Genomic DNA, 26,257 nt, shown 5'->3' with positions numbered 1-26,257 from the left:
GGAAAAAACAGTTGCGACTGCGAAAATTCGTTTCAAATGGTCATCCAACTCGGAATTCCAACTCCGGACCTCGGGCCTCTTTTTCGAGCTCCAACCTGAAAATCACAGAAGTCATAATTTGACCTCGTATTTTTCAAAGTTCCCAGTTATCTTGAACGCGCCATGAGTTATGTACTTAGCTAAATATGCATTTCGAACGTATAATTACAATTCCATATATTTTTAAACACTTTTAAAAGTTTCATAAAATAAGAAAAAAAGTATCAGCTTGACAAAAAAAATATGGTAGTTTGCCACACTAGCTAGCTAATTAACAGTCTAACATTACATTACAGGTTTACAGAATAACGTATAACAATACAAACTATTGTTTTCTAATCTATTTTGGGGTAAATCATTTTTGTTGACTGTAAAAACTTTTATGCATGCTTTTCACACGTTGAAAATGTTTGTTTACTCCGTTGCCATGGTCACCGGTGATCATCGTCCTCCGTGTGGAGTTTGCGGTTCGCCTTCAAAATAAAAGTCCCCAATTGAAAGCGTCGCAAACCGACACATGGAGCGTATTCATGCCATATTTGGACTAGAAAATGTTAAACAAGTTTGGAATGTTGTTACATATTTTTTAATAATTAAATACAGTAATGAATTAGTTTGACAATGGGCAGTCTTCTGTCATTGGCTGTTTGGGAACTGACGGCAACATTGTATTGACACTTACAATGAGTCTGAACAAAATGTATGGAGATTATTCTTTTAATTTCTTCAAAACAGCAAAACTATTTACTGGGATTGCGTAGGATACCATAAATAGCAAGAGACTAAACAAACAAGAAATGTGTGTGTCAGTGAGTGAGTGAGTGAGTGAGTGAGTGAGTGAGTGAGTGAGTGAGTGAGTGAGTGAGTGAGTGAGTTAGTGAGTGAGTGAGTTAGTGAGTGAGACTGTGTGTGACATGACAGTGTTCCTGATGTGGCCTTACTTTAAAAAGCACATGCTGTCCTTTACTTGGTTTTGTGACAGCAACCCTCCAAATGACTCCTGAGTCTTGCGTCTTCTGTAGACACTTTTTAAATTGACTTACTCCTTCATTACGTACATTAAAATGATCAACAACAATATTTGTATTAACTACAACTAAAACATTGTACAACTAAAAGTACAACTAAAACATTCAGCATTCCATTAATCAGTTGGTGTGTGCAACTGTGTGTGTGGGGGGGATACGAACCCATAGGTGTGCGGATGAGGGTTTGCTTTTTGACGGTACCAAAGATGTTTATAAATAACCCAAGACAGTTCATCGGTGTCATTCGCAGTAGGAGCAAATAAAGCATACTGGGCAGAACAAGAGAGGAGGTGGGTAAAGCCAAGCACAAGCTAGCGAGGTACTATTTGGGCTTTTTAGCATGTATTTGCCACTATAATTGAGAATTTCAATAAGCATTTCTCTATGGCTGGCCATGCTTTCCACCTGGCAACCCCTACCCCGGTCAACTGCCCGGCACCCTCCACAGCAACCCGCCCAAGCCCCCACCATTTCTCCTTCACCCAAATCCAGATAGCTGATGTTCTGAAAGAGCTGCAAATTCTGGACCCCTACAAATCACCCGGGCTAAGCAATCTGGACCCTCTCTTTCTAAAATTATCTGTCGAAATTGTTGCAACCCCTATTACTAGCCTGTTGAACCTCTCTTTCGTATCGTCTGAGAATCCCAAAGATTGGAAAGCTGCCGCGGTCATCCCCCTCTTCAAAGGGGGTGACACTACAGACCTATATCTAGCCTACCCTGTCTTTCTAAGGTCTTGGAAAGCCAAGATAACAAACAGATTACCGACCATTTCGAATCCCACCGTACCTTCTCCGCTATGCAATCTGGTTTCAAAGCTGGTCATGGGTGCACCTCAGCCACGCTCAAGGTCCTAAACGACATCATAACCGCCATCGATAAGAGACATTACTGTGCAGCCGTATTCATCGACCTGGCCAAGGCTTTCGACTCTGTCAATCACCACATTCTTATTGGCAGACTCGACAGCCTTGGTTTCTCAAATGATTTCCTTGCCTGGTTTACCAACTACTTCTCTGATAGAGTTCAATGTGTCAAATCGGAGGGCCTGTTGTCTGGACCTCTGGCAGTCTCTATGGGTGTGCCACAGGGTTCAATCCTCGGGCCGACTCGCTTCTCTGTATACATCAATGATGTCACTCTTGATATCATAAGGTGAATGCACCAATTTGTAAGTTGCTCTGGATAAGAGCGTCTGCTAAATGACTTAAATGTAAATGTCAAGCTTATGGGCATGTGGCAGCAGTGAGTAGGAGGGAATCTCCTAGGTGTGAGAAGTGTGCAGAAGAGCATGAGACAAAGGAATGTGTAACATTGGGGAAAGTAGTGGTATGTGTTAATTGTAGGGGTACCCATGGGGCTGGGGATCAGAAATGTTCAGGTTCAGGTTTCCAGGGTTAGAGTAGTGCAGAAGTTTTCATATGCTGAGGCAAAAAAGAATGTAGAGGAAGATGGGAGGGATCCTGCAAAGTGGATTTCTACCAGTACAGAAGGATAAACAAACAAGTGCTTTTTTTAACCTTTACTTAACTAGGCAAGTCAGTTAAGAACAAATTCTTATGTACAATGACAGCCTACCAGGGAACAGTGGGTTAACTGCCTTGTTCATGGGCGGAACGACAGATTTTTACCTTGTCAGCTCGGGGACTCGATCCAGCAACTTTTTAGTTACTGGCCCAAGGCTCTAACCACTAGGCTACCTGCCACCCCAATATATGTTTCAGTAAGATTGGATTTTTAGCCTTTATAGCAAAGGTTATCAACTGTACTGCAGGGACGGAACGTAAGTCTCTGAAAATTGAGGTGGCGGTGGCAGCTGCAGAGAGGTATTTGGTTGTGCGAGACTTGACATCGGAAGGGTGTGTTAAGTGGCGGTATCCCGTCCTTTCAGGCTGTTGGCCCGAAGTATGATGTTTATTTATTTATTATAATTATTACATTTTTTGTGAGTATAGTGTTAGATGGTAGGGTATTTGTTTATTTTATTATTTTTTATTTTTATTCAAGCAAAGTAGAAGAGAGTTATATGTTGGATACCAACCGCCGCCGAAGAAAAAAAGGTCGAAGAAGAAGATAGGCGGCGGTAAACTCCGCGTAACATACTGCACGTCGCCAATCAAACACTGACGAGGAAGAGGTTGAATTTTGCTCGTGGTGTTTGTTGTCAAATGTTGCACATGCAGAAAGGGTTGGAACTATATAAAAAAAACTCTACTACTTTATCGCAAAAAGTGCAAGACTACCTTTAATACTAATACACAGAGCACGTTCAACTGGTAAGTTGGTTTTCCTAGCAACAACAGCTTCAGTGTACGCTAGCTAGCATTGGCCAGCATCTCTTTGCAAGCTAGCTAGGCTAACTTCAGTAACTATCCAATTGTTTGTAAATTACTAGCGAGAGACGCTATCATTGCAATTGACTTGGGATGTTCATATAGAAACATTATTAATCATCGGGGTCGTATTCATTACACACTGTTGCGAAACGGAAGGAAACGTAATTAAACTGAGGGCCCTAGCTGCCTGAATTCTGTCGTTAGCAACTGTGTGGCGTAATTCAGGTAGGTCCTTCTGTTTAAGAGATGTCGTAATGAATATGCCCCAGTTGATTTTGTTTACATGTGCAATTTTTCTTTCTGTGTCTTGTATCCTAGTTTTTGAATATCAACCACATTTGTGTCAATACACTCCATAGACAACTCAATAATTCCTAAATATTCATCAATATTTGCAGGTTTTACATTCTCCACGTCCCACACCACATTGAGGAGCCCTTCAGCAACTTGGAGTAAGTTAGCTACAGCTCTACCACACCACAGTAACTGAAAAATCAGTGTGCACAATATGAAGGGACAGTTGTACTGTAACCCTGATGCCTAGCTCAGATACTTTCATAGTTTGATTTGCAATCTCTGTTTGTCAGAGTATAAACGTTACTTAAGTATCCCTAGTGCACACACTACATTGTGTACTGTCTAATGAGGCATTCATGTGCTTGTGGGAAACTGGGTATTCCGACATGATTGTGTTTAGTTGCTTTTGAAGTCGGACCAATTCTTCAACCAATAGGATTTTACCTAGCTTGATGTCAGCGCAACCTCAGTCTCCTATTTAACAGTTCACAGGCGAAACGTCAAGGATTTAGTTGCCGACCATAGGATTGCAGCTTCTTGTCACACAAGTAGGGCTGTCGTGGTTACCGTATTCATGATCAAACGAACGAATGAATGAATGAATCTCCGAAAGTTTAAGTTTTTTGAATAACCCATAAACATGGGAGGCCTACGCTAATAATGAGTGAGAGAGAGATACAAATCTAGTGAGAAGTTTGAACAAACCTGAAAGTTGAGCAAAGCATTAAAACAAATGATACATGCATTCAAGTCTGAAAAAAAAAATCCCCTCCTTGCCATTACAAACCAAACGACTAAAAGCCTAATCCTACTCACTGAAATATCTTAAAAGACAAATTAAAGTTATGAAGAGTATTTTCCAAATTTCCTATAAAGTGTTTATTGTCCTAAAGTTGCAGCTTTTCTATGGGAATAATTATGAAAGTTGGATTCTGTGCTATACTCATTCACAGATTTATTTTGAATGTTGGAAGTTTACATACACTTAGGTTGGAGTCATTAACTTGTTTTTCAACCACTCACAAATGTCTTGTTAACAAACTGATTTTGGCAAGTCAGTTAGGACATCTACTTTGTGCATGACACAAGTCATTTTTCCAACAATTGTTTACAGACAGATTATTTCACTTATAATTCACTCTATCGCAATTCTAGTGGGTCAGAAGTTTACATGCACTAAGTTGACTGTGCCTTTTAAACAGCTTGGAAAATTCCAGAAAATGATGTCATGGCTTTAGAAGCTTCTGATGGGCTAATTGACATAATTTGAGTCAATTGGAGGTGTACCTGTGGATGTATTTCAAGGCCTACCTTCAAACTCAGTGCCTCTTTGCTTTACATCATGGGAAAATCTAAAGAAATCAGCCAAGACCTCAGAAAAAAAAATTGTAGACCTCCACAAGTCTGGTTCAACCTTGGGAGCAATTTCCAAATGCCTGAAGGTACCACGTTCATCTGTACAAACAATAGTATGCAAGTATAAACACCATGGGACCACTCAGCTGTCATACCGCTCAGGAAGGAGACACGTTCTGTCTCCTAGAGATGAATGTACTTTGGTGCGAAAAGTGCAAATCAATCCCAGAACAACAGCAAAGGACCTTGTGAAGATGCTGGAGGAAACGGGTACAAAAGTATCTATTTCCTCAGTAAAACGAGTCCTATATCGACATAACTTGAAAGGCTGCTCAGCAAGGAAGAAGCCACTACTCCAAAACCGCCATTAAAAAAAGCCCTACTCCGGTTTGCAACTGCACATGGGGACAAAGATCGTACTTTTTGGAGAAATAGAACTGTTTGGCCATAATGACCATCATTATGTTTGGAGGAGAAAGGGGGAGGCTTGCAAGCCGAAGAACACCATCCCAACCGTGAAGCACGGGGGTGGCAGCATCCTGTTGTGTGGGTGCCTTGCTGCCGGAGGGACTGGTGCACTTCACAAAATAGATGGCATCATGAGGCAGGAAAATTATGTGGATATATTGAAGCCACATCTCAAGACATCAGTCAGGAAGTTAAAGCTTGATCGCAAATGGGTCTTCCTAATGGACAATGACCCCAAGCATACTTCCAAAGTTGTGACAAAATGGCTTAAGGACAACAAAGTCAAGGTATTGGAGTGGCCGTCACAAAGCCCTGACCTCAATCCTATAGAACATATGTGGGCAGAACTGAAAAAGTGTGAGAGAACAAGGAGGCCTACAAACCTGACTCAGTTACACCAGCTCTGTGAGGTGGAATGGGCCAAAATTCACCCAACTTATTGTGGGAAGCTTGTGGAAGGCTACTCAAAACGTTTGACCCCAGTTAAACAATTTAAAGGCAATGCTACCAAATACTAATTGAGTGTATGTAAACTACTGACCCACTGGGAATGTGATGAAAGAAATAAAAGCTGAAATAAATTATTCTCTCTACTATTATTCTGACATTTCACATTCTTAAAATAATTTGGTGATCCTAACTGACCTAAGACAGGGAATTTTTACAAGGATGAAATGTCAGGAATTGTGAAACTGAGTTGAAATGTATTTGTCTAAGGTGCATGTAAACTTCCGACTTCAACTGTATGTTCGGCCACAAGAACTGAAATTGAGCAAACAATACCAAGATGGAAAAATCTAATGAGGAGAAGAGGGGAAAAAAACTTAGGCTACAGCTGAGGAAAGCTTGTGAAAGAAATTATGCGTAGTTGGCTTAGGCCTATATGCATATTATTCTAGGAACATGCCACCTACCTACAAGACCTATAGTAGTCTAGGCCTAACAAGGGAGGAGGAGGTGAAAATGTGAATCAGTTTATAATGATCCAGTTCTGAGGACAGCAGAGTTGCTCTGCAGCCAATGATTTTACAACCCATCGCAAGAGCACAGCTAGTGAGTTTCGTGGACTGCCTCACTCGCTCCATCTGCACCCAGACTTCCTGGATGTTCCCGTGGAGCCCAAATAACTGTTTTGACTAGCAGTCGCCGCCATACCAAGAAGGAATGAGAAGTATTTTACTTTTACCTGCTCTGCAAACCCATTTGTTGTCCTCTTTTGTTCAAAAAGTTGAAATGTCAGTGGTGAAACGTCACAACTTGACAACTCTTGTAACAACATTTTCTTTGAGTTTTCCACTTGTAATTATGACTTGGAGGGTCGTTCAAGTGAAACTTCCCAGTCGGAGCTCCGAACTTCCGATTACTCCGACAGGCATGTGAACGCCGCATTAGTGTACGTACTTGTTTGAGACGTCAGCTACTTGTGGACAGTTAACACATTTTAGTTTGCGTCCCTTTGTGTTAATTATTGTCAAGGCTGTGATTGTATGCTTGTTGTCCCTTACTTGCAGTGGCGTACAGGCGAGACCGAAGCCGAATCAGAGAGGCCACTGATGAGCTTATTTCAGAGAGAGCGGTAAGTGACTGGTCATTCAAGCACTTTTGCACAATGCACTCTTTGGGCAGACGGTGAATATTATTTTCGCGTGTGTATTATCATCATGAGTGTTTATTAGGCCATCGACCATGCTTCATGGAGTTGTCAATGTAAAGAGATGTACTTATTCGTTCATGCATAAAGTAGATTGTCTCTCTGCACTTGTGTTTTTGAAAGAAACTAATCCATGTCGTAATGCTTCTTGTTTAGGGCACATACCTGAGAGTTGTGAATGTTGTCGAGAGGAGAACTGCTGTGACAAGACCGGAGCAAGAATATGACAGAGAATTTGAATATGAAACAAAGCGGTATGGTGGCATTCAAAGTTACCATGACGATGACCATAGAGGATACCCTAGCGACAACATTCACACAGGAAGTGATCGTGGACACCATGGTGACATTGTCGGGAGCATCCGAGGGAGGAACTCCCCAACTCCCCGACAGGTTGGTGAAGCTTTATAATGACCTTTGTCATATTGATCTCAGAAAACTAAGATTTAGTTTACTTTCTTTGCAGTTGGACTTATTTAAAACGGACCGTTTAGGTGGTAGCCTAGCTGTTGAATGTATGTTGATTATCAGTAGATTGTCTTTTTCAGCAGTCTTGTATTATTCACACACATTTCAACACATGCTCTGCCTTTGTATGCAGGAGGACTACAGGGATCCGTACTACAGAGGATCCAGAGTTGATTCTCAGATGGGCCGTCAAGGAGAGATGAGGTAAATCAGGCTTGACCACATCTATAAGATTGAGAGACGTTGAAGTTTATGATAATGACCTGTTTAAAATACTGTGGTGATTCTATACTATGAACCACCAGATGGCAGCAGAGTTCTACATTTCTGAAGCCACCATAATGATTAGGATCACTTTATTGGTCAATTGCACACGAGGTCCCCTCCGAAAGACACAAGTATATACAGGTTTTGGAGTGGTGCGGGGGGCTGCCACACTGGGCGCCCTGGGAGCTGCTGTTGTGGGGGGTTAAGTGTCTTGCTTAAGGGCACAACGGTAGGCAATGGCATCAAGGATTTGCTGGTTGTTGGCTCGCCTCTCTAACCACGTTTTTGAGCAGCATTTTTCAAATGATGTATGTGTCTTTGTGTAAAGCACAACATGTAGCATTGATTAAACTCAAATTATTATTATTATTGCAGCTCGGTAGGCATTGAAAACGTTCAACAGGGTTGACTCCAATACTTCCCACAGTTGTCGAGTTGGCTGGATGTCCTCTGGGTGGTGGACCGTTCTTGATACACATGGGAATCTGTTGAGCGTGAAAAACCCAGCAGTGTTGTATTTGTTGACACAAACCGGTGCACCTGGCACCTTATACCATACCCTGTTCAAAGCCACTTACATTTTTTGTCTTGCCCATTCACCCTCTGAATAGCACACATACACAATCCATGTCTCGACTTAAAAATCCTTCTTTAACTTGTCTCCTCCCCTTCATCTTCACTGGTTTGAAGTGGATTTAACAAGTGACACCAATAAGGGATCCTAGCTTTCACCTGGTCACTCTGTCATGGAAAGAGCACGTGTTATTAATGTTTTGTGTACTCAGTGTAAATCCCCACTCAAGATATTACATTTGAAATATATCGCACAGTCACAGATTTTGAAGAGGGTTTGAAAACACACTGAAGCGAATTTGCCAACCTGTCTCTGAGGTATTGGGCGGGGAAGACTGAGAGTAGGTTCTTGGCTCTCGTTTCATACCGTATTCCACTTATCAACCACCAGACTCCTTGCCTTGGGGAGCTTGTCAGCTCGACCCCCACGCAGAGCACAGCTAAAGCCAGTGGATCTGCTCTGCCCCTGTGCTGCCAAGACAGCCGTCTAGCAGTGACCCAATACAGAGTGCCAACAGTTCACAGGCCAAGACCCACCCCTCCACATTCACTCCTACCCAAGTGTCATACCAGACTCCAGACAGGGACAAAGGGCACCAGTGTCAACTCATTGAGCCAACAAGGCTAAACCCCCACAGGAAAACCATATGGGCCGCTAACCACTCCCCCTCCAGCCAGACAACCTCTACCGCACTCTCAGCTCTCCTCAGACTCGCTGTACAGTGTACATGCTCTCTATGCTGTCTTCTGTGGGAGAGCAAGCTAACTATGGTCTAGTTTCTCAACTCTTCCTTCATTACTGCAACCAATCCAATTATTTTTAGGATCCGTAGTATGACACCTCACATATTTATCACCGACATTTGCAATTCTGTCTCCCACGTTGGTTCTAGTTGGTTCACCGTTGTCATTGCCTACAAGTCAAGGGAGCTGCAATGGAGCCTAAAAGAGAGACTCGTGGTGTGGTTTTGACATGGCAGCAGGCGGGCATCTGGGTCCGTTTTTCCGCCATTAGTGTGGTAAGGAGGTTGACTGGAGGCCTCACCCTTGCAGTGTAGCCCACAGGAAGCAGCGGTCAGGAACTCTTTGTTGGGTCTCTCTCCCCTGGCCGGAGGTGTTGAAGACTGAGGTGGCCAGACACCAGATGAACAGCAAGGCCTCTCCAGCACCACGCCCTTATCCCTTTCCCCTCAACACAAGACAGAGGCCTGGGGGCTGCTGTTTCATGGGCCTTCACTAGACTCCCACACATACATTTTGAAGGGGGGTGCACACTGCAGGTGTGCCTTTGCAATAGAGGCAGGTGGGCGGTGGCGGGTGGATTGCTCAATCTGCTCCATTGTGGAGCTCTTGACCTCATGCGACGATACCAGATAATGAGTGAAATGGGAATCCCATTAAGTGCACTCATATATTTGTGCACAGGGCTGATTGCAATGATATATTATTGATTTCACTATTCAGGAAGATGAGAGGGAGGCATTGGCTGTAATAACCTTATGACTAAAACCAATTACCTAAATTGATATTGGGTTTCATGTTATTTGTTTTCAAAATGAGTTAACTTCATGTTTAATTTTTGTGTAACGCTTTCGATGTAATGGATTGGCTTTAACGGCATGACCTTGTAGAGGGAGGCTGAGTACCAAATGGCAACGTATTCCCTGTGCAGATGCTCTGGTCAAAAGTAGTGCACTATAGGGAATAGGGTGCCATTTAGGATGCTGACCTTGTAGAGAGAGACTCTCTCAGAACCTCTTGAATACTTTCTAGCTTCATCAGGCCAGGGTCTCCTTTTCCCCCTCTGGTATTCTGCAGTTGTCTTTCTTCCTGGACCTGAAAGAGCTAGTGTTTAGTTTTCCTGTTATTGCAGGTGGGACTATGACACCCAGTTGCTCAGATTCTTATTATTTTTTTGGTTAAGCTTGCTCTCAGATCAGCGTGTTTTCTTCTCTTTGGTTTGTAAGGATATAACCTGCGTTTTAGAGAACCTGTTCCTATATTTGGAAGAACTGATTTGAAGATGCAGCTATAGACCTACTTAATCAACAATTACAACTAGGAATTTTCTTCAAAAGATGACATTTTATGTGTAGTGACCACAGAATTCCTTTTTCATAGCTTTCTTATGGAAAGACGTGAGGTGAGTTTTTATTGAGGAATCAATCAAATGTATTTGTTAAGCCCTTTTTGCATCAGCAGAAGTGCTATACAGAAACCCAGCCTAAAACCCTAAACGGCAAGCAATGCAGATGTAGAAGCACTGCAGATGTAGGTTCACTCACTGCAATGGTGGTAATTAACTTTATTTGGCAGGCTGAGCCTTGGCTACTTCAAACGTGCCTGGGGGGCGTAAATGCTGGAGGCCTTGTTAGGCCTGATCTTTGTTTGGGACATGGCCCTCAGTTCAAGCAGGGGTCATGAAAACCAGGTGCCGCTGTTTGGTTCATTTATACAGTTGCGGCCAAATATATTGACATCTTTGCACTTTTCTTAAAGGTAGTGTATTACCAATTTCTTAATTACAGAAACGCATATAATAGTAACTTGGAGCACCCCAAGAAAACATTCCTGAATGACTTTCTCTTAAATCAACAAAACGTATGACGTCCTAAACCTGTGTTTACCACAGACCTTATTTTCGCCGTTCATCCTAAACCCCTACAAAACCTCCCTTCTCTCATAGGCTTTGTCCACCGAACCATGGCAGAGTTACAAAAAAGACACCATTACTATTGCTCTCTGTGTCTTTGTTGTGAATATTGTGGGAAAATCCTCACAGCCGTTTCCCATACTAAAAAGTGAAGTGCCTTTTTTGGTGCGCACCTGCTTACCATGTACAGTAGGCTACAGGCAGTATGATCCTCCACCTTGTGAATCATAGTAATTTCTATCTTTGGTTTTTATATGCGGGGAGCATAAATTGTACAATTGTAAATTAACAGACTTTTCCAAGTTAGAACTAAATAAGGTCCATTATCTGCTACCTGGACATTAAATAATTCCCCATTTCTTGAAAAATAAGTTGACATTGAAAAAACTTTTGTTCTCCACGCCTTTTTAGATTTTCAACATTGCAGAACCAAATGTATTTTAGTACATTTTTAAGTTTACAATTTATTATTTAGAAAATAAAGACAAACAAGATAACTACAGACAAACGGTTCTCGTACACATCAATGTGCTTACTGCACCTTTTTATTGGCAATTTGGCCTACTTTTCAGCAGCAAACTGCTCTAATTCTTCAACGTTTGAGGAATGCCCTCCGCCAACTTCTGTTTTCAGCTCTCGCCATAGTGTTTGGATGTGATTCAGATTTGGAATCTTCGCTGGCCACTAGTTGCTAACGTTATTTTATGCTCCGGGCATTTTTTTCCAATCCCACAAAAATCACAATAACAAGCCTTTGCAAAGCTTTCACTCTGCCACTCAAACTTATTCCAGCGTCTGCCTGCCAGCTGGAAATCTTCGCCAGTGGGTGTGTGTGTGTTTAGTCTACCTACTCCTCCCCTCTGAAGCATAGGTTAACTATAGCCTACTGACAACGTTACAAGTGTCATTCAGAAATTAGGGAGAGATGTTTTAATAAGAGAAGAATGAATTGACTTTTTCAGTGCTTGGTAGGGATACTATAGGTATCACGTTTCACATTGGATTTATTAACTACAAAAAGGTAAGACGTGTTTTTAATTATAGTGCTGTTCTGCACACACAAGCTTGTTAGCTTGCTCTGGTCTAACGTTAAACCAACTCGGAAGTTCAAAGACACAAAAAAATTCCTCCACAGAAGCCGTTCCTCCGTAGGTATGATTCTGTGGCCTAATTCAGATAATGCATGTCATGCAGTGCCTTCAGAAAGTATTTACACCCCTTTTTTCCACTTTTTTGTTGTGCTACGACCTGAATTTAAAATGGATTGTATTGAGATGTTTTGGTCAGTGGCCTACATACGATACCCCATATTATCAAAGTGGAATTATGTTTTTCGTAATTTACAAATTAATTAAAAATGAAAAGCTTAAATGTCTTGGGTGAATAAGTATTCAACCCCTTTGTTATGGCAAGCCTAAATAAGCAGGAGTAAAAATGTGCTTAACAAGTGCAATAGTAGTGTTTTACATGATTTTTGAATGACTACCTCATCTCTGTAACCCAAACATACAATTATTTGTAAGGTTGAGCACTGAGTTCAGATTCAACCACAAAGACCAGGGAGGTTGTCCAATGCCTCGCAAAGAAGAGCACCTATTGGGTAAAAAAATAAAAAATACATACAGTACAAGTCAAAAGTTTGGACACACCTACTCATTCAACAGTTTTTCTTTATTTGTACTGTTTTCTACATTGTAGAATAATACTGAAGACATTAACTCTGAAGTATCACATATGGAATAATGTTGTAACCAAAAAAGTGTTAAACAAATCAAAATACGTTTTAGATTCTTCAAAGTAGCCACCCTTTGCCTTGATGACAGCTTTTCAACACTCTTGGCAATCTCTCAACCGGCGTCATGAAGAATGCTTTTCCAATGGTCTTGAAGGATTTCCGACATGCTGAGCACTTGTTGGCTGCCTTTCCTTCACTTTGCGGTCCAACTCATCCCAAACCATCTCAGTCGGGTAGAGGTCGTGTGATTGTGGAGGCCTGGTCATCTGATGCATCACTCTCCTTGGTCAAATAGCCATTAGCTGACCAGGTAGAAATCTGTTGTTCTGCCCCTGAGCAAGGCAGTTAACCCAATGTTCCCCGGACGCCGACGACGTGGATGTTGATTATGGCAGCACCCCGCACCTCTCTGATTCAGAGGGGTTGGGTTAAATGCCAAATACACATTTCAGTTGAATGCATTCAGTTGTACAACTGACTAGGTATCCCCCTTTCCATTATACAGCCTGGAGGTGTGTTTGGTCATTCTCCTGTTGAAAAACATGATAGTCCCACTAAGCGCAAACCAGATGGGATGGCGTATCGCTGAAGAATGCTGTGGTAGTCATGCTGGTTAAGTGTGCCTTGAATTCTAAATAAATCACAGACAGTGTCAACAGCAAAGCACGCACACACATCACACCACCTCCATGCTTCACGGTGGGAACCACACATGTGGAGATCATCCGTTTACCTACTCTGCGTCTCACAAAGACAGTGGTTGGAACCAAAACGCCCAATTCATGCAGTCTCCTCTGAACAGTTGTTGAGATGAACCGTCAGAGTGCCATAAATACTGGAAGTGTGTACCACAAGGAGAAAGAAGAGACAATCTTGCACCGCAAACGGTTAACCATGACCTCTGTAGTTGGTCCCTGTATGGTGACAGAGTGTCTGCTGAACCAAGTGTGTACACGGGGAAAGAATAAACACACACTTGCGCCGCAAACGGTCTGCCTCCATCTGGTCCCTGTACTGCTTCTGGGATCGTCCATAGTGCCTGTATGGTCATGGACAAAAAGACAGAGGAAGGATATATAGCCTTTCTCTGCGTTGAGAGGAAAGTGAACACCCTCAAACCTAATGACAAGGACACTGGTATTAAGATCGTCAAACCTATCGACCAGGACATGATCATTGAGTTCACCAAGGCCACAGAGAAAGCGATGATAGGCTCCCCGTTCATAGCTGAGGACCTGGGATGTGCCATGGGAGCAACAATGGCAGCAGAGCGCCACCTTTGGCTCGCTGATTGAGCTGCCAAACTAGGAGTCTTCTGGATGCCCCGGTCAGCCTTAACCTGTTGGGGCTAGGGGGCAGTATTTTCACGGCTGGATAAAAAAATGTACCCGATTTAATCTGGTTACTAATCCTACCCAGTAACTAGAATATGCATATACTTATTATATATGGATAGAAAACACCCTAAAGTTTCTAAAACTGTTTGAATGGTGTCTGTGAGTATAACAGAACTCATTTGGCAGGCAAAACCCTGAGACAGATTCTGACAGGAAGTGGATACCTGATGTGTTGAATTGCCTTTAAGCCTATGCCATTGAAAAACACAGGGGCTGATGAATGTTTTGGCACTTCCTATTGCTTCCACTAGATGTCACCAGCCTTTACAAAGTGTTTTGAGTCTTATACTGTGAGATCTGACCGAACAAGAGCCTTGGAACGGTGATGGCCCATTAGACACCTGGCGTGCGAGTTCATGTTGGGTACTCTCGTTCCAATACGTTTTCAAAGAGAACCCAATCGTCCGCCTTGAATTTTATTCATGTTCTGGTTAAAAAAGGCACTAATGATTTATGCTATACAACGTTTGACATGTTTGAACGAACGTAAATATATTTTTTCCCCTCGTTCATGAAGTGAAGTCCGGCTGGCTTAGATCATGTGCTAACAACACAGAGCTTTTTGGACATAAATGATGAGCTTTTTTGAACAAAACTACATTCGTTATGGACCTGGGATTCCTGGAAGTGACATCTGAGGAAGAGAATCAAAGGTAATGGATTATTTACATAGTATTTTCGATTTTAGATCTCTCCAACATGGCGGTGAGTCTGTATCGCAAAGCGTATTTTTCTGGGCGCAGTGCTCAGATTATTGCAAAGTGTGATTTCCCAGTAAGGTTATTTTTAAATCTGGCAAGTCGATTGCGTTCAAGAGATGTAAATCTATAATTCTTTGAATGACAATATAATATTTTACCAATGTTTTCTAATATTAATTATTTATTTTGTTGTGCAGACTTGACTGCCGGTTATTGGAGGGAAACGATTTCCTGAACATCAACGCCATAGTAAAACGCTGTTTTTGGATATAAATATGAACTTGATAGAACTAAAAATGCATGCATTGTCTAACATAATGTCCTAGGAGTGTCATCTGATGGAGATTGTAAAAGGTTAGTGCATAATTTTAGCTGATTTTATGGTTTTGGTGACGCCTGTCTTTGAATTGACAATACATTACACACAGCTATTGTCAATGTACTCTCCTAACATAACCTAACTTTATGCTTTCGCCGTAAAACCTTTTTGAAATCGGACAACGTGGTTAGATTAAGGAGATGTTTATCTTTCAAAGGGTGTAAGATAGTTGTATGTTTGAAAAATTTGAATTTTGACATTTATTTGGTTTCAAATTTGCCGCTCTTGAAATGCACCTGCTGTTGATAGGGTGCGCCACGGGTGGCACGCTAGCGTCCCACATAGCCCCAAGAGGTTTTAAGGGACTGTTTGGAGAAGATCCACCCAGATCCTGTTCAACAAGTTCTAGCCTGCAGAGGAAGATGTCGAGGAGCTGGAGGAAGAGGTCGTGGAGGAGCCCATAGCCTGGACGACCATGTTTACCCGCAGGCATAGACGTTCTAGGGAGAAGAATACTACAGACCACACACACACACACACACACACACACACACACACACGAGTGCGTGGTTTGGAAACGTTTTTGAAGGTGTTTGTCCCTGCAATTGAGTGCATATGTTATTAGTTTTACAACTGCATAAGTCCTTTTTGTAGGGTAGTTTTATTAGGGATGGTTGAGTCTGACTCATTAGAGAGGGGCAATAAATCATCTAGGCTAATCTTTGGATTAGAACTATTTGGTTATAAAGGTTGGACAGTATTTTATTCAGATATACGGTGTAGAGGTTGACCGATTAATCGGCATGGCCGGTTAATTAGTGCCGATTCAAGTTTTCATAACAATCGGTAATCGGCCTTTTTGGACGCCGATTACATTGCAATCCACAAGGAGACTGTGTGGCAGGCTGACCACCTGTTACGCGAGTGCAGCATCAAAAGGACCTTGTGGCTGCAAGGAGCCACGATAAGTTGCTAGCTAGCATTAAACTTATCTTATAAAAAACTATCAATCTTAATCACTTGTTAACCTAATCATTTCATCAACCATGTGTAGTTAACTAGCTTGTTCTGCGTTGCATATAATCAATGCGGTGCCTGTTAATTTATCATCGAATCACAGCCTACTTCAACTTCATCAAATCAAATTTATTTATATAGCCCTTCTTACATCAGCTGATATCACAAAGTGCTGTACAGAAACCCAGCCTAAAACCCCAAACAGCAAGCAATGCAGGTGTAGAAGCACGGTGGCTAGGAAAAACTCCCTAGAAAGGCCAAAACCTAGGAAGAAACCTAGAGAGGAACCAGGCTATGAGGGGTGGCCAGTCCTCTTCTGGCTGTGCCGGGTGGAGATTATAACAGCACATGGCCTAGATGTTCAAATGTTCATAAATGACCAGCATTGTCAAATAATAATAATCATAGTAGTTGTCGAGGTGCAACAAGTCAGTAACAACACAAGAGTAAGTGTCAGTTGGCTTTTTCATAGCCGATCTTTGAGAGTATCTCTACCGCTCCTGCTGTCTCTAGAGAGTTGAAAACAGCAGGTCTGGGACAGGTAGCACGTCCGGTGAATAGGTCAGGGTTCCAGCAGGTCTGGGACAACAGGTCTGGGACAGGTAGCACGTCCGGCGAACAGGTCAGGGTTCCATAGCTGCAGACAGAACAGTTGGAACTGGAGCAGCAGCACGGCCAGGTGAACTGGGGACAGCAAGGAGTCATCAAGCCAGGTAGTCCTGAGGCATGGTCCTAGGGCTCAGGTCCTCCGAGAGAAAGAGAGAGAATTAGAGAGAGCATATTTTAATTCACACAGGACACCGGAAAAGACAAGAGAAATACTCCAGATGTGACAGACTGACCCTAGCCCCCCGACACATAAACTACTGCAGCATAAATACTGGAGGCTGAGACAGGAGGGGTCAGGAGACACTGTGGCCCCATCCGATGAAACCCCCGGACAGGGCCAAACAGGTAGGATATAACCCCACCCACTTTGCCAAAGCACAGCCTCCACACCACTGGAGGGATATCTCCAACCACCAACATACCATCCCGGGACAAGGCCGAGTATAGCCCACAAAGATCTCCGCGACGGCACAGCCCAAGGGGGGGCGCCAACCCAGACAGGAAGACCACGTCAGTGACTCAACCCACTCAAGTGACGCACCCCTCCCAGGGACGGCATGGAAGAACACCAGTAAGCTAGTGACTCAGCCCCCGTAATAGGGGTAGAGGCAGAGAATCCCAGTGGAAAGAGGGGAAACCGGCCAGGCAGAGACAGCAAGGGCGGTTTGTTGCTCCAGCCTTTCCGTTCACCTTCACACCCCTGGGCCAGACTACACTTAATCATAGGACCTACTGAAGAGATAAGTCTTCAGTAAAGACTTAAAGGTTGAGACTGAGTCTGCGTCTCTCACATGGGTAGGCAGACTATTCCATAAAAATGGAGCTCTATAGGAGAAAGCCCTGCCTCCAGCTGTTTGCTTAGAAATTCTAGGAACAATTAGGAGGCCCGCGTCTCGTGACCGTTGCGTACCTGTAGGTATGTCCGGCAGGACCAAATCGGAAAGATAGGTAGGAGCAAGCCCATGTAATGCTTTGTAGGTTAGCAGTAAAACCTTGAAATCAGCCCTTGCCTTAACAGGAAGCCAGTGTAGGGAGGCTAGCACTGGAGTAATATGATACAATTTTTTGGCTCTAGTCAGGATTCTAGCAGCCGTATTTAGCACTAACTGAAGTTTATTTTGTGCTTTATCCGGGTAGCCGGAAAGTAGAGCATTGCAGTAGTCCAACCTAGAAGTAACAAAGGCATGGATTAATTTTTCTTTGTCATTTTTGGACAGAAAGTTTCTGATTTTTGCAATGTTACGTAGATGGAAAAAAGCTGTCCTTGAAACAGTCTTGATATGTTCTTCAAAAGAGAGATCAGGGTCTAGAGTAATGCCGAGGTCCTTAACAGTTTTATTTGAGACGACTGTACAACCATCCAGATTAATTGTCAGATTCAACAGCAGATCTCTTTGTTTCTTGGGACCTAGAACAAGCATCTCTGTTTTGTCCAAACAGGTGGTGATTTTAACAAAACCGCATTTGCGGAAAAAGCACAATCGTTGCACAAATGTACCTAACCATGAACATCAATGCCTTTCTTAAAATCAATAAACAAGTATATTCTTTTAAACCTGCTTAATGTAGTTAAAAGAAATTCATGTTAGTAGGCAATATTAACTAGGGAAATTGTCACTTCTCTTGCGTTGAGTGCAAGCAGGGTCAGGGTATATGCAGCAGTTTGGGCTGCCTGGCTCGTTGCGAACTGTGTGAAGACCATTTCTTCCTAACAAAGACCGCAATTAATTTACCAGAATTGTACATAATTATGACATTGAAGGTTGTGCAATGTAACAGCAATATTTAGACTTAGGGTTGCCACCGTTCGATAAAACAATGAACGGTTCCATATTTCACTGAAAATAAACGTTTTGTTTTTGAAATTATAGTTTCCGGATTTGACCATATTAATGACCAAAGGCTCGTATTTCTGTGTGTTTATTATAATTAAGTATATGATTTGATATTTGACAGAGCAGTCTGACTGAACGGTGGTAGCAGCAGGCTCGTAAGCATTCATTCAAACAGCACTTTACTGCAGCTCTTAGCAATGCTTGAAGCACAGCCCTATTTATGACTTCAAACCTATCAACTCCCGAGATTAGGCTGGCAAGAACATCCAATAGTCATAGGTATATGAAATACAAATGGTATAGAGAGAAATAGTCCTATAATTCCTATAATAACTACAACCTAAAACTTAACTGGGAATATTGAAGACTCATGTTCAAAGGAACCACCAGCTTTCATATGTTCTCATGTTCTGAGCAAGGAACTTAAACGTTAGCTTTTTTTACATGGCACATTACACTTTTTCTTTTTTCTGCAACACTGTTTTTGCATTATTTAAACCAAATTGAACATGTTTCATTATATATTTGAGACTAAATTCATTTTATTGATGTATTATATTAAGTTAAAGTAAGTGTTCATTGTTCATTCAGTATTGTTGTAATTGTCATTGTTACAAGTATGTGTGTGTGTGTGTGTGTGTGTATATATATATAAGTGCTTGTACCTAAGTGTATGTTAACTTCCGACTTCAACTGTCTGTGTGTGTATATACATACACACACACACACACACACAGTTGAAGTCGGAAGTTTACATACACCTAGGTTGGAGTCATTAAAAATAGTTTTTCAACCACCAACAACTCCCCAAATTTCTTGTTAACAAACTATAGTTTTGGCAAGTTGGTTAGGACATCTACTTTGTGCATGACAAGTAATTGTTTACAGACAGATTATTTCACTTATAATTCACTGTATCACAATTCCAGTCGGTCAGAAGTTTACATACACTAAGTTGATTGTGCCTTAAACAGCTTGGAAAATTCCAGAAAATGATGTCATGGCTTTAGAAGCTTCTGATAGGCTAATTGACATCATTTGAGTCAATTGGAGGTGTACCTGTGGATGTATTTCAAGGCCTACCTTCAAACTCAGTGCCTCTTTGCTTGACATCATGGAAAAATCAAAAGAAATCAGCCAAGACCTCAGAAACAAAATGTGGACCTCAAGTCTGGTTCATCCTTGGGAGCAATTTCCAAACGCCTGAAGGTACCACGTTCATCTGTACAAACAATAGTACGCAAGTATAAACACCATGGGACCACGCAGCTGTCATACCGCTCAGGAAGGAGACGCGTTCTCTCTCCTAGAGATAAACGTACTTTGGTGCGAAAAGTGAAAATCAATCCCAGAACAACAGCAAAGGACCTTGTGAAGATGCCACTCAGCAAGGAAGAAGCCACTGCTCCAAAACCACCACAAAAAAAGCCAGACTACGGTTTGCAACTGCACACGGGGACAAAGATTGTACTTATTGGAGAAATGTCCTCTGGTCTGATGAAACAAAAATAGAACTGTTTGGCCAAAATGACCATTGTTATGTTTGGAGGAAAAAGGGGGAGGCTTGCAAGCCGAAGAACACCATCCCAACCGTGAAGCACGGGTGTGGCAGCATCATGTTGTGGGGGTGCTTTGCTGCAGGAGGGACTGGTGCTCTTCACAAAATAGATGGCATCATAAGGCAGGAAAATTATTTGGATATTGAAGCAACATCTCAAGACATCATTCAGGAAGTTAAAGCTTGGTCGCAAATGGGTCTTCCAAATGGACAATGACCCCAAGCATACTTCCAAATTTGTGGCAAAATGGCTTAAGGACAACAAAGTCCAGGTATTGGAGTGGTCATCACAAAGCCCTGACCTCAATCCTATAGAAAATTTGTGGACAGAACTGAAAAAGTGTGTGTGAGCCTACAAACCTGACTCAGTTACACCAGCTCTGCCATGAGGAATGGGCCAAAATTCACCCAACTTATTGTGGGAAGCTTGTGGAAGGCTACCGGAAATGTTTGACCCAAGTTAAACTATTTAAAGGCAATGCTACCAAATACTAATTGAGTGTATGTAAACTTTTGACCCACTGGGAATATGATGAAAGAAATAATAGCTGAATTTTTACTTGGATTAAATGTCAGAAATTGTGAAAAACTGAGTTTAAATGTATTTGGCTAAGGTGTATGTAAACTTCCGATTTCAACTGTGTGTGTGTGTGTGTGTGTATTCAAAATTGGCCGATTTTATTTATTTATATATATTTCTTTTTTTAATTGTTATCGGCTTTTTTTGGTCCTCCCAATTATCGGTGTTGAAAAATCATAATTGGTCGACCTCTAATACAGTGAATTTGGAAAGTATTCAGAACCCTTGGCTTTTTCAAATTTTGTTAAGTTACAGCCTTATCATTTTTTGCAAATGTATTAAAAAAAATTTACATTAGTATTTTGTTGAAGCACCTTTGGCATTAATTACAGCCTTGAGTCTTCTTGGGTATGACGATACAAGCTTGGCACAGCTGTATTTGGGGAGTTTCTCACGTTCTTCTCTGCAGATCCTCTCAAGCTCTGTCAGGTTTGATGGTGTGTGTCGCTGCACAGCTGGTTTCAGGTCTCTCCAGGAATGTTCAATTGGTTTCAAGTCCGGGCTCTGGCTTGGTCACTCATGGACATTCAAAGACTTTTCCATTAGCCAATCCTGCATTGTCTTGGCTTTGTGTTTAGGGTCGTTATCCTGTTACACTGGGGCGAAGGTTTACCTTCCGAGGTCCTGAGCGCGCTGGAACAGGTTTTCATCAAGGATCTCTCTGTACTTTGCTCCGTTCATCTTTGCCTCAGTCCTGAATAGTCTCCCAGTACCTGCCACTGAAAAACATCCCCACAGATGCTGCCACCATCATGCGTCACCGTAGGGATGCTTCCAGGTTTCCTCCAGGCGTGACGTTTGACATTCAGGCCAAAAAGTTCAATCTTGGTTTAATCAGACCAGATAATTGTGCTGAAAGTCTTGTAAATTTGTTTAATATAAACCTCCCTGACCAAGGCCCTTCTCCCCCGATTGCTCAGTTTTAAAATATGACTGAGGCCACTGTGTTCTTGGGGGTCTTCAATGCTACAGATGTATTTTTTGGTACCCTTCCACTGATCTGTGCATCGATACCATCCTGTCTCAGAGCTCTATGGACAATTCTTTTGACCTCATGACTTGAGGTCTTTCCTAATAACACAGCTGACATGAATGTCCTTGATTTAAAAATATATATATACATTTGGCAAGATTAGCAAACTTAGGCATGACATGCCATCAACAAATGCTGACACGACACATCCAAGTATATCTGACCAAATTATGAAAGACAATTGTAATTTTGAATTCTGTGTGGAAGAAGTGAAAAACGTATTGTCTTTCAACAATGATAAGCCACCGGGGTCTGACAATTTGGATGAAAAATTACTGATGATAATAGCGGACAATATATCCACTCCTATTTGCCATATCTTCAATATAAGCTTACTAGAAAGTGTGTGCCCTCAGGCCCGGAGAGAAGCAAAAGTCATTCTGCTACCTAAGAATAGTAAAGCCCCCTTTACTGGCTCAAATAGCTGACCAATCAGCTATTTGTGTTTGACCAGATACAATGCTTTTTTATAGTAAACAAATTGACAAACAGACTTTCGGCACGCTTATAGGGAAGGACACTCAACAAGAACAGCACTTACACAAATGACTGATTGGCTGAGCCACACTGTTAGACTTCAGTGTGGCTTTTGACATTATTGATCATAGTCTGCTGCTGGAAAAACTTGTTATGGCTTTACACTCCCTGCTATATTGTGGATAAAGATTTACCCGTCTAATAGAACACATAGGTTGTTCTTTATTTGAAGCCTCTCCACCATAATCCTGGTAGAATCAGGAAGTCCCCAGGGCAGCTGTCTAGACCCCATGAAAAAAGTAAATCTTTACTAACGACATGCCACTGGCTTTGAGTAAACTATACATGTCAGCTACTACAGCAACTGAAATGACTGCAACACATAACAAAGAGCTGTAGTTAATTTCAGAATTGGTGGCAAGGAATAAGTTGGTCCTAAATATTTAAAAAACTAAAACCATTGAATTTGGGACAAATCATTCAATAAACCCTAAACCTCAACTAAATATGTTAATAAATAATGTGGAAATTGAACAAGATCAGGTGACTAAACTGTTTGGAGTAACCCTGGATTGTAAACTGTCATGGTCATAACATATTGATACAACAGTAGCTAAGATGGGGAGAAGTCTGTCCATAATAAAGTGCTACTCTACCTTCTGAACTGCACTATCAACAAGGCAGGACCTACAGGCTCTAGTTTTGTCACACCTGTAATACTGTTCAATTGCAATTGGCTCAGAACAGGGCAGCACGTCTGGCCCTTGGATGTACACAGAGAGCTAATATTAATAATATGCATATCAATCTCTCCTGACCCAAAGTAGAGGAGAGATTGACTTCATCACTACTTGTATTTGTGAGAGGTATTGACATGTTGAAAGCACCGAGCTGTCTGTTTAAACGACAAGCACACAGATTAGACACCCACTCATATCCCACAAGACATGCCGCCAGAGGTCTCTTCACAGTCCCCAAGTTCAGAACAGATTTTTATAGGTGCACACTATTACATAGAACCATGACTACATGGAACTGTATTCCACTTCAGGTAACTGATGCAAGCAGTAGAATCAGATAAAAACCGGATCAAAATACACCTTATGGAACAGCGGGGACTGTGAAGGAACACAAACATAGGCACAGACACATGCATACACACACATGATAACATACACACTATACACTCACGTACACATGGATGTTGTTGTAAATATGTGGTACACACTTTGTGTGTTGTGAATTCTGTAATGAATGTATTGTAATGTTTTTGAAATTGTATAACTACCTTCATTTTGCCGAACCCCAGGAAGAGTAGCTGAATGGGGAACCATAATAAATACAAATAACTTGTCATAATATGGTCACAACACTGTCATGATCAGTATATTTACAGCTGTTACATATTATGTTTATGGCTGATAATGACACCTACATAAGTGTCAAAACCCACATTTATTCAAATGTATTTTTTCCCTGCCAAGAAGTTTCCTTTCGTTTTGAAAGTTTGTTTCTTAAGTCCGTTGTTGTTGTAATGAATTCTTTCATGTTTTTTTTCATCATATTTTAATTAACTTGCAGAAAATATACTTTATTACACTGTCATGAAGCATTATGACGATTCTGTCACTCTACTTGGACTAAGAAAATACACTTTATGACACTGTCAAGAAGCATTATGACCATCCTATGTCACTTTACGTGGACTACGAAAATACGCTTTGACACTGTCATGAAGCAATATGACAGATTTCATCAAATAAGCCAGATATGCCTATCACATACATGCCCTTATGTCAGTCATCAATCAAAAAGAGGGTGTCTTGTCCTGTACCTGAAATCTGCTCCTGCGTTCAACACTTATCAGCAACAGAGTATTGGATTGGGGGCATGTCTGACCTAACCCAATGCGCAATTACAATGATGATTTAATATGGTCCATTTAAGAAAACGTTATTTAACAAACATACTGTTGACAAGTAGGCTATCGTGTAATGAAATGTTTTGCCTGGTGTGGTTTTGTGGGTTTTGACACTCTTATGTAGGTGTCTTAACCAGCCATAAAATAATGCAATCAATGTCACAACCGGTCTAAATGTGTTATCAAATTGTATTGGTCACATACATGTGTTTAGCAGATTATTGCGGATGTAGCAGTGGAGTGACACGGCAACTTCAGTTGTATACCTTTTTCAAGATAAAAGGCACTACTTATTTTCTTCCAAGTCCAGCAATGACAGGTTATGTCAGCTGTTGACATATTATGACATGGTTATGATGCAGGGTGTCAAGTAAAGTGTTACCAAAGTCTATTTTATTTTAGAAATTTTAGGAACAGCAGCAGAGTGGGCTCCCACCCCAGCAGCAGAGTTCAAGTGATAGCTCCTCTCTCGAGGACCGTGTCTCCAGCCTACCCCAACCTGAGGTAGGCCCTCATGTACTTTGGCCGAGGGTAGGCCCATTCTTTCTAGTGCACTTAGTTAATAGACCAAGTGCCAAGCACCAATGGACTGACCCGGTGACTTCAGTTGTTGTATACTGTTTTTCAAGATCCAAGGCACTACTTATTTTTGTTCAAAGTCCAGCAACTTCATTTTTTCATATCAAGTGGTTTTCTTCTTTCACTCTACACTTAGAGGTAATTAGAATCCAGGCGCTCATCATGTGTAGAGCCGTGGCTTTAGTTCTGTCATTGAGTGGACCTGAATGAATGGGCCCTTGAATCCCCTTCTCTCGCTCTCTGTTTTCTCAGGGAGAACCCTGAGGGTATCAGGCGGAGGGTCCTGGGCCCCAACCCTGCAAGTCCTGCCGGGGACACCTACACTAGATTACGGGACCGCTCTCCCATTAGAAGGGATACTCCACCAATAACAGGCTCCGTTCTCATGCGCTCCGGGTCCAACACCAGCAGAAGGAGCTACTCCCCAGACAGGGACCAGAAGGGCTTCCCCTACCATCAGAAGAGTAATTTTGCAACCCAAATGGCACCATATTCCCTATATAGTGCACTTATTTTGACCAGGTCACATAGGGAAGCATCCTAAGTTTCTTTTGGTTTCTCTTTTGGTTTCTCATCTACTGAGGCATTTAGTTTGGCTGTCAATGGTTTAATAATATCACATTTAATCAATCACTTTAGAGTCTGGCTCTGTTCCAGTGTCCATTCTAGCATATCACTTGGAATGAAGCAATGTAAAGGACGTGCATCCACTAGTGTGGATACTGTAACCTTGGTGTTTGTATCTGCTGTCAGTCATCTTGGTGGCCTTCTTCTTTTTTTTCTCGCCCCTCTCCAGGGTATAAAGAAGAGCCTCACAGCCAGAGCAGAGAGCCTGGTAAGTCTACACTTCATATCCCTAAAAGAAAATTGGCACGTTTTGAAGTGATGCTAAAACTAATATGTAGAGGCCCGGCCACTCTGAGAGGAGCATCTGTTTTCAGTGGAGGTGTGTATTAAATGGAGGTGCTGGAACATTTTTAATTACACACACACACATACACACACACACACACACACACGCAGGTTCTCTAAGGCTGGGGAAAGAATAGCCTTGTTTTGAGGTGATTTGGCTTTTGATTCAAGGTCTAACCTTTGCTTGGCTTGCGCACTGAGCTAGCAGATGTCTTCGAGATCAAACCAGCACTCACTCCCTGTCCCATTACCTTCCCCTTTGAGTGGAGCATGCATACCGTTATGTTGTAGCCTAACTTTCTTTATGAGCTTCAAAAGGATTCAGTCAGGTCTTGCCAGGTCTCCCTTGTCATAGAGGTCTTCTGACCTCAATGGACAGCCTGGGTATGTAAAAAGACACCTATTAACTTTTCTCTGTGTGGATTAATCGGGAATCTGCGTAGGTTA

The 26,257-nt window shown here is 41.9% G+C and overlaps 1 protein-coding gene across 2 annotated transcripts in view; it reads left to right on the top strand.

Annotated features, from left to right (window-relative positions):
• The first annotated feature begins 2,792 nt into the window (after positions 1-2,792).
• LOC115152360 (periphilin-1) overlaps positions 2,793-26,257 on the top strand; it is a 44,369-nt gene continuing 20,904 nt past the window's right edge. Inside the window, exons 1-9 of one of the 2 annotated variants that reach the window (XM_029697149.1) lie at positions 2,793-2,973; positions 3,076-3,344; positions 3,803-3,856; positions 7,037-7,101; positions 7,333-7,569; positions 7,778-7,848; positions 24,722-24,823; positions 25,151-25,362; positions 25,695-25,733. In XM_029697149.1, coding sequence (XP_029553009.1) covers position 3,856; positions 7,037-7,101; positions 7,333-7,569; positions 7,778-7,848; positions 24,722-24,823; positions 25,151-25,362; positions 25,695-25,733 — 727 coding nt within the window. In that variant the 5' untranslated portion in view covers positions 2,793-2,973; positions 3,076-3,344; positions 3,803-3,855. The other variant, XM_029697150.1, reaches the window with a different exon arrangement.

Source organism: Salmo trutta, chromosome 17 (genome assembly GCF_901001165.1).
Source record: "Salmo trutta chromosome 17, fSalTru1.1, whole genome shotgun sequence".
NCBI classification, from domain to species: domain Eukaryota; kingdom Metazoa; phylum Chordata; class Actinopteri; order Salmoniformes; family Salmonidae; genus Salmo; species Salmo trutta.
Note: the sequence above shows the minus strand (reverse complement) of the source record. Positions and strands in the feature narration are given on the sequence as shown.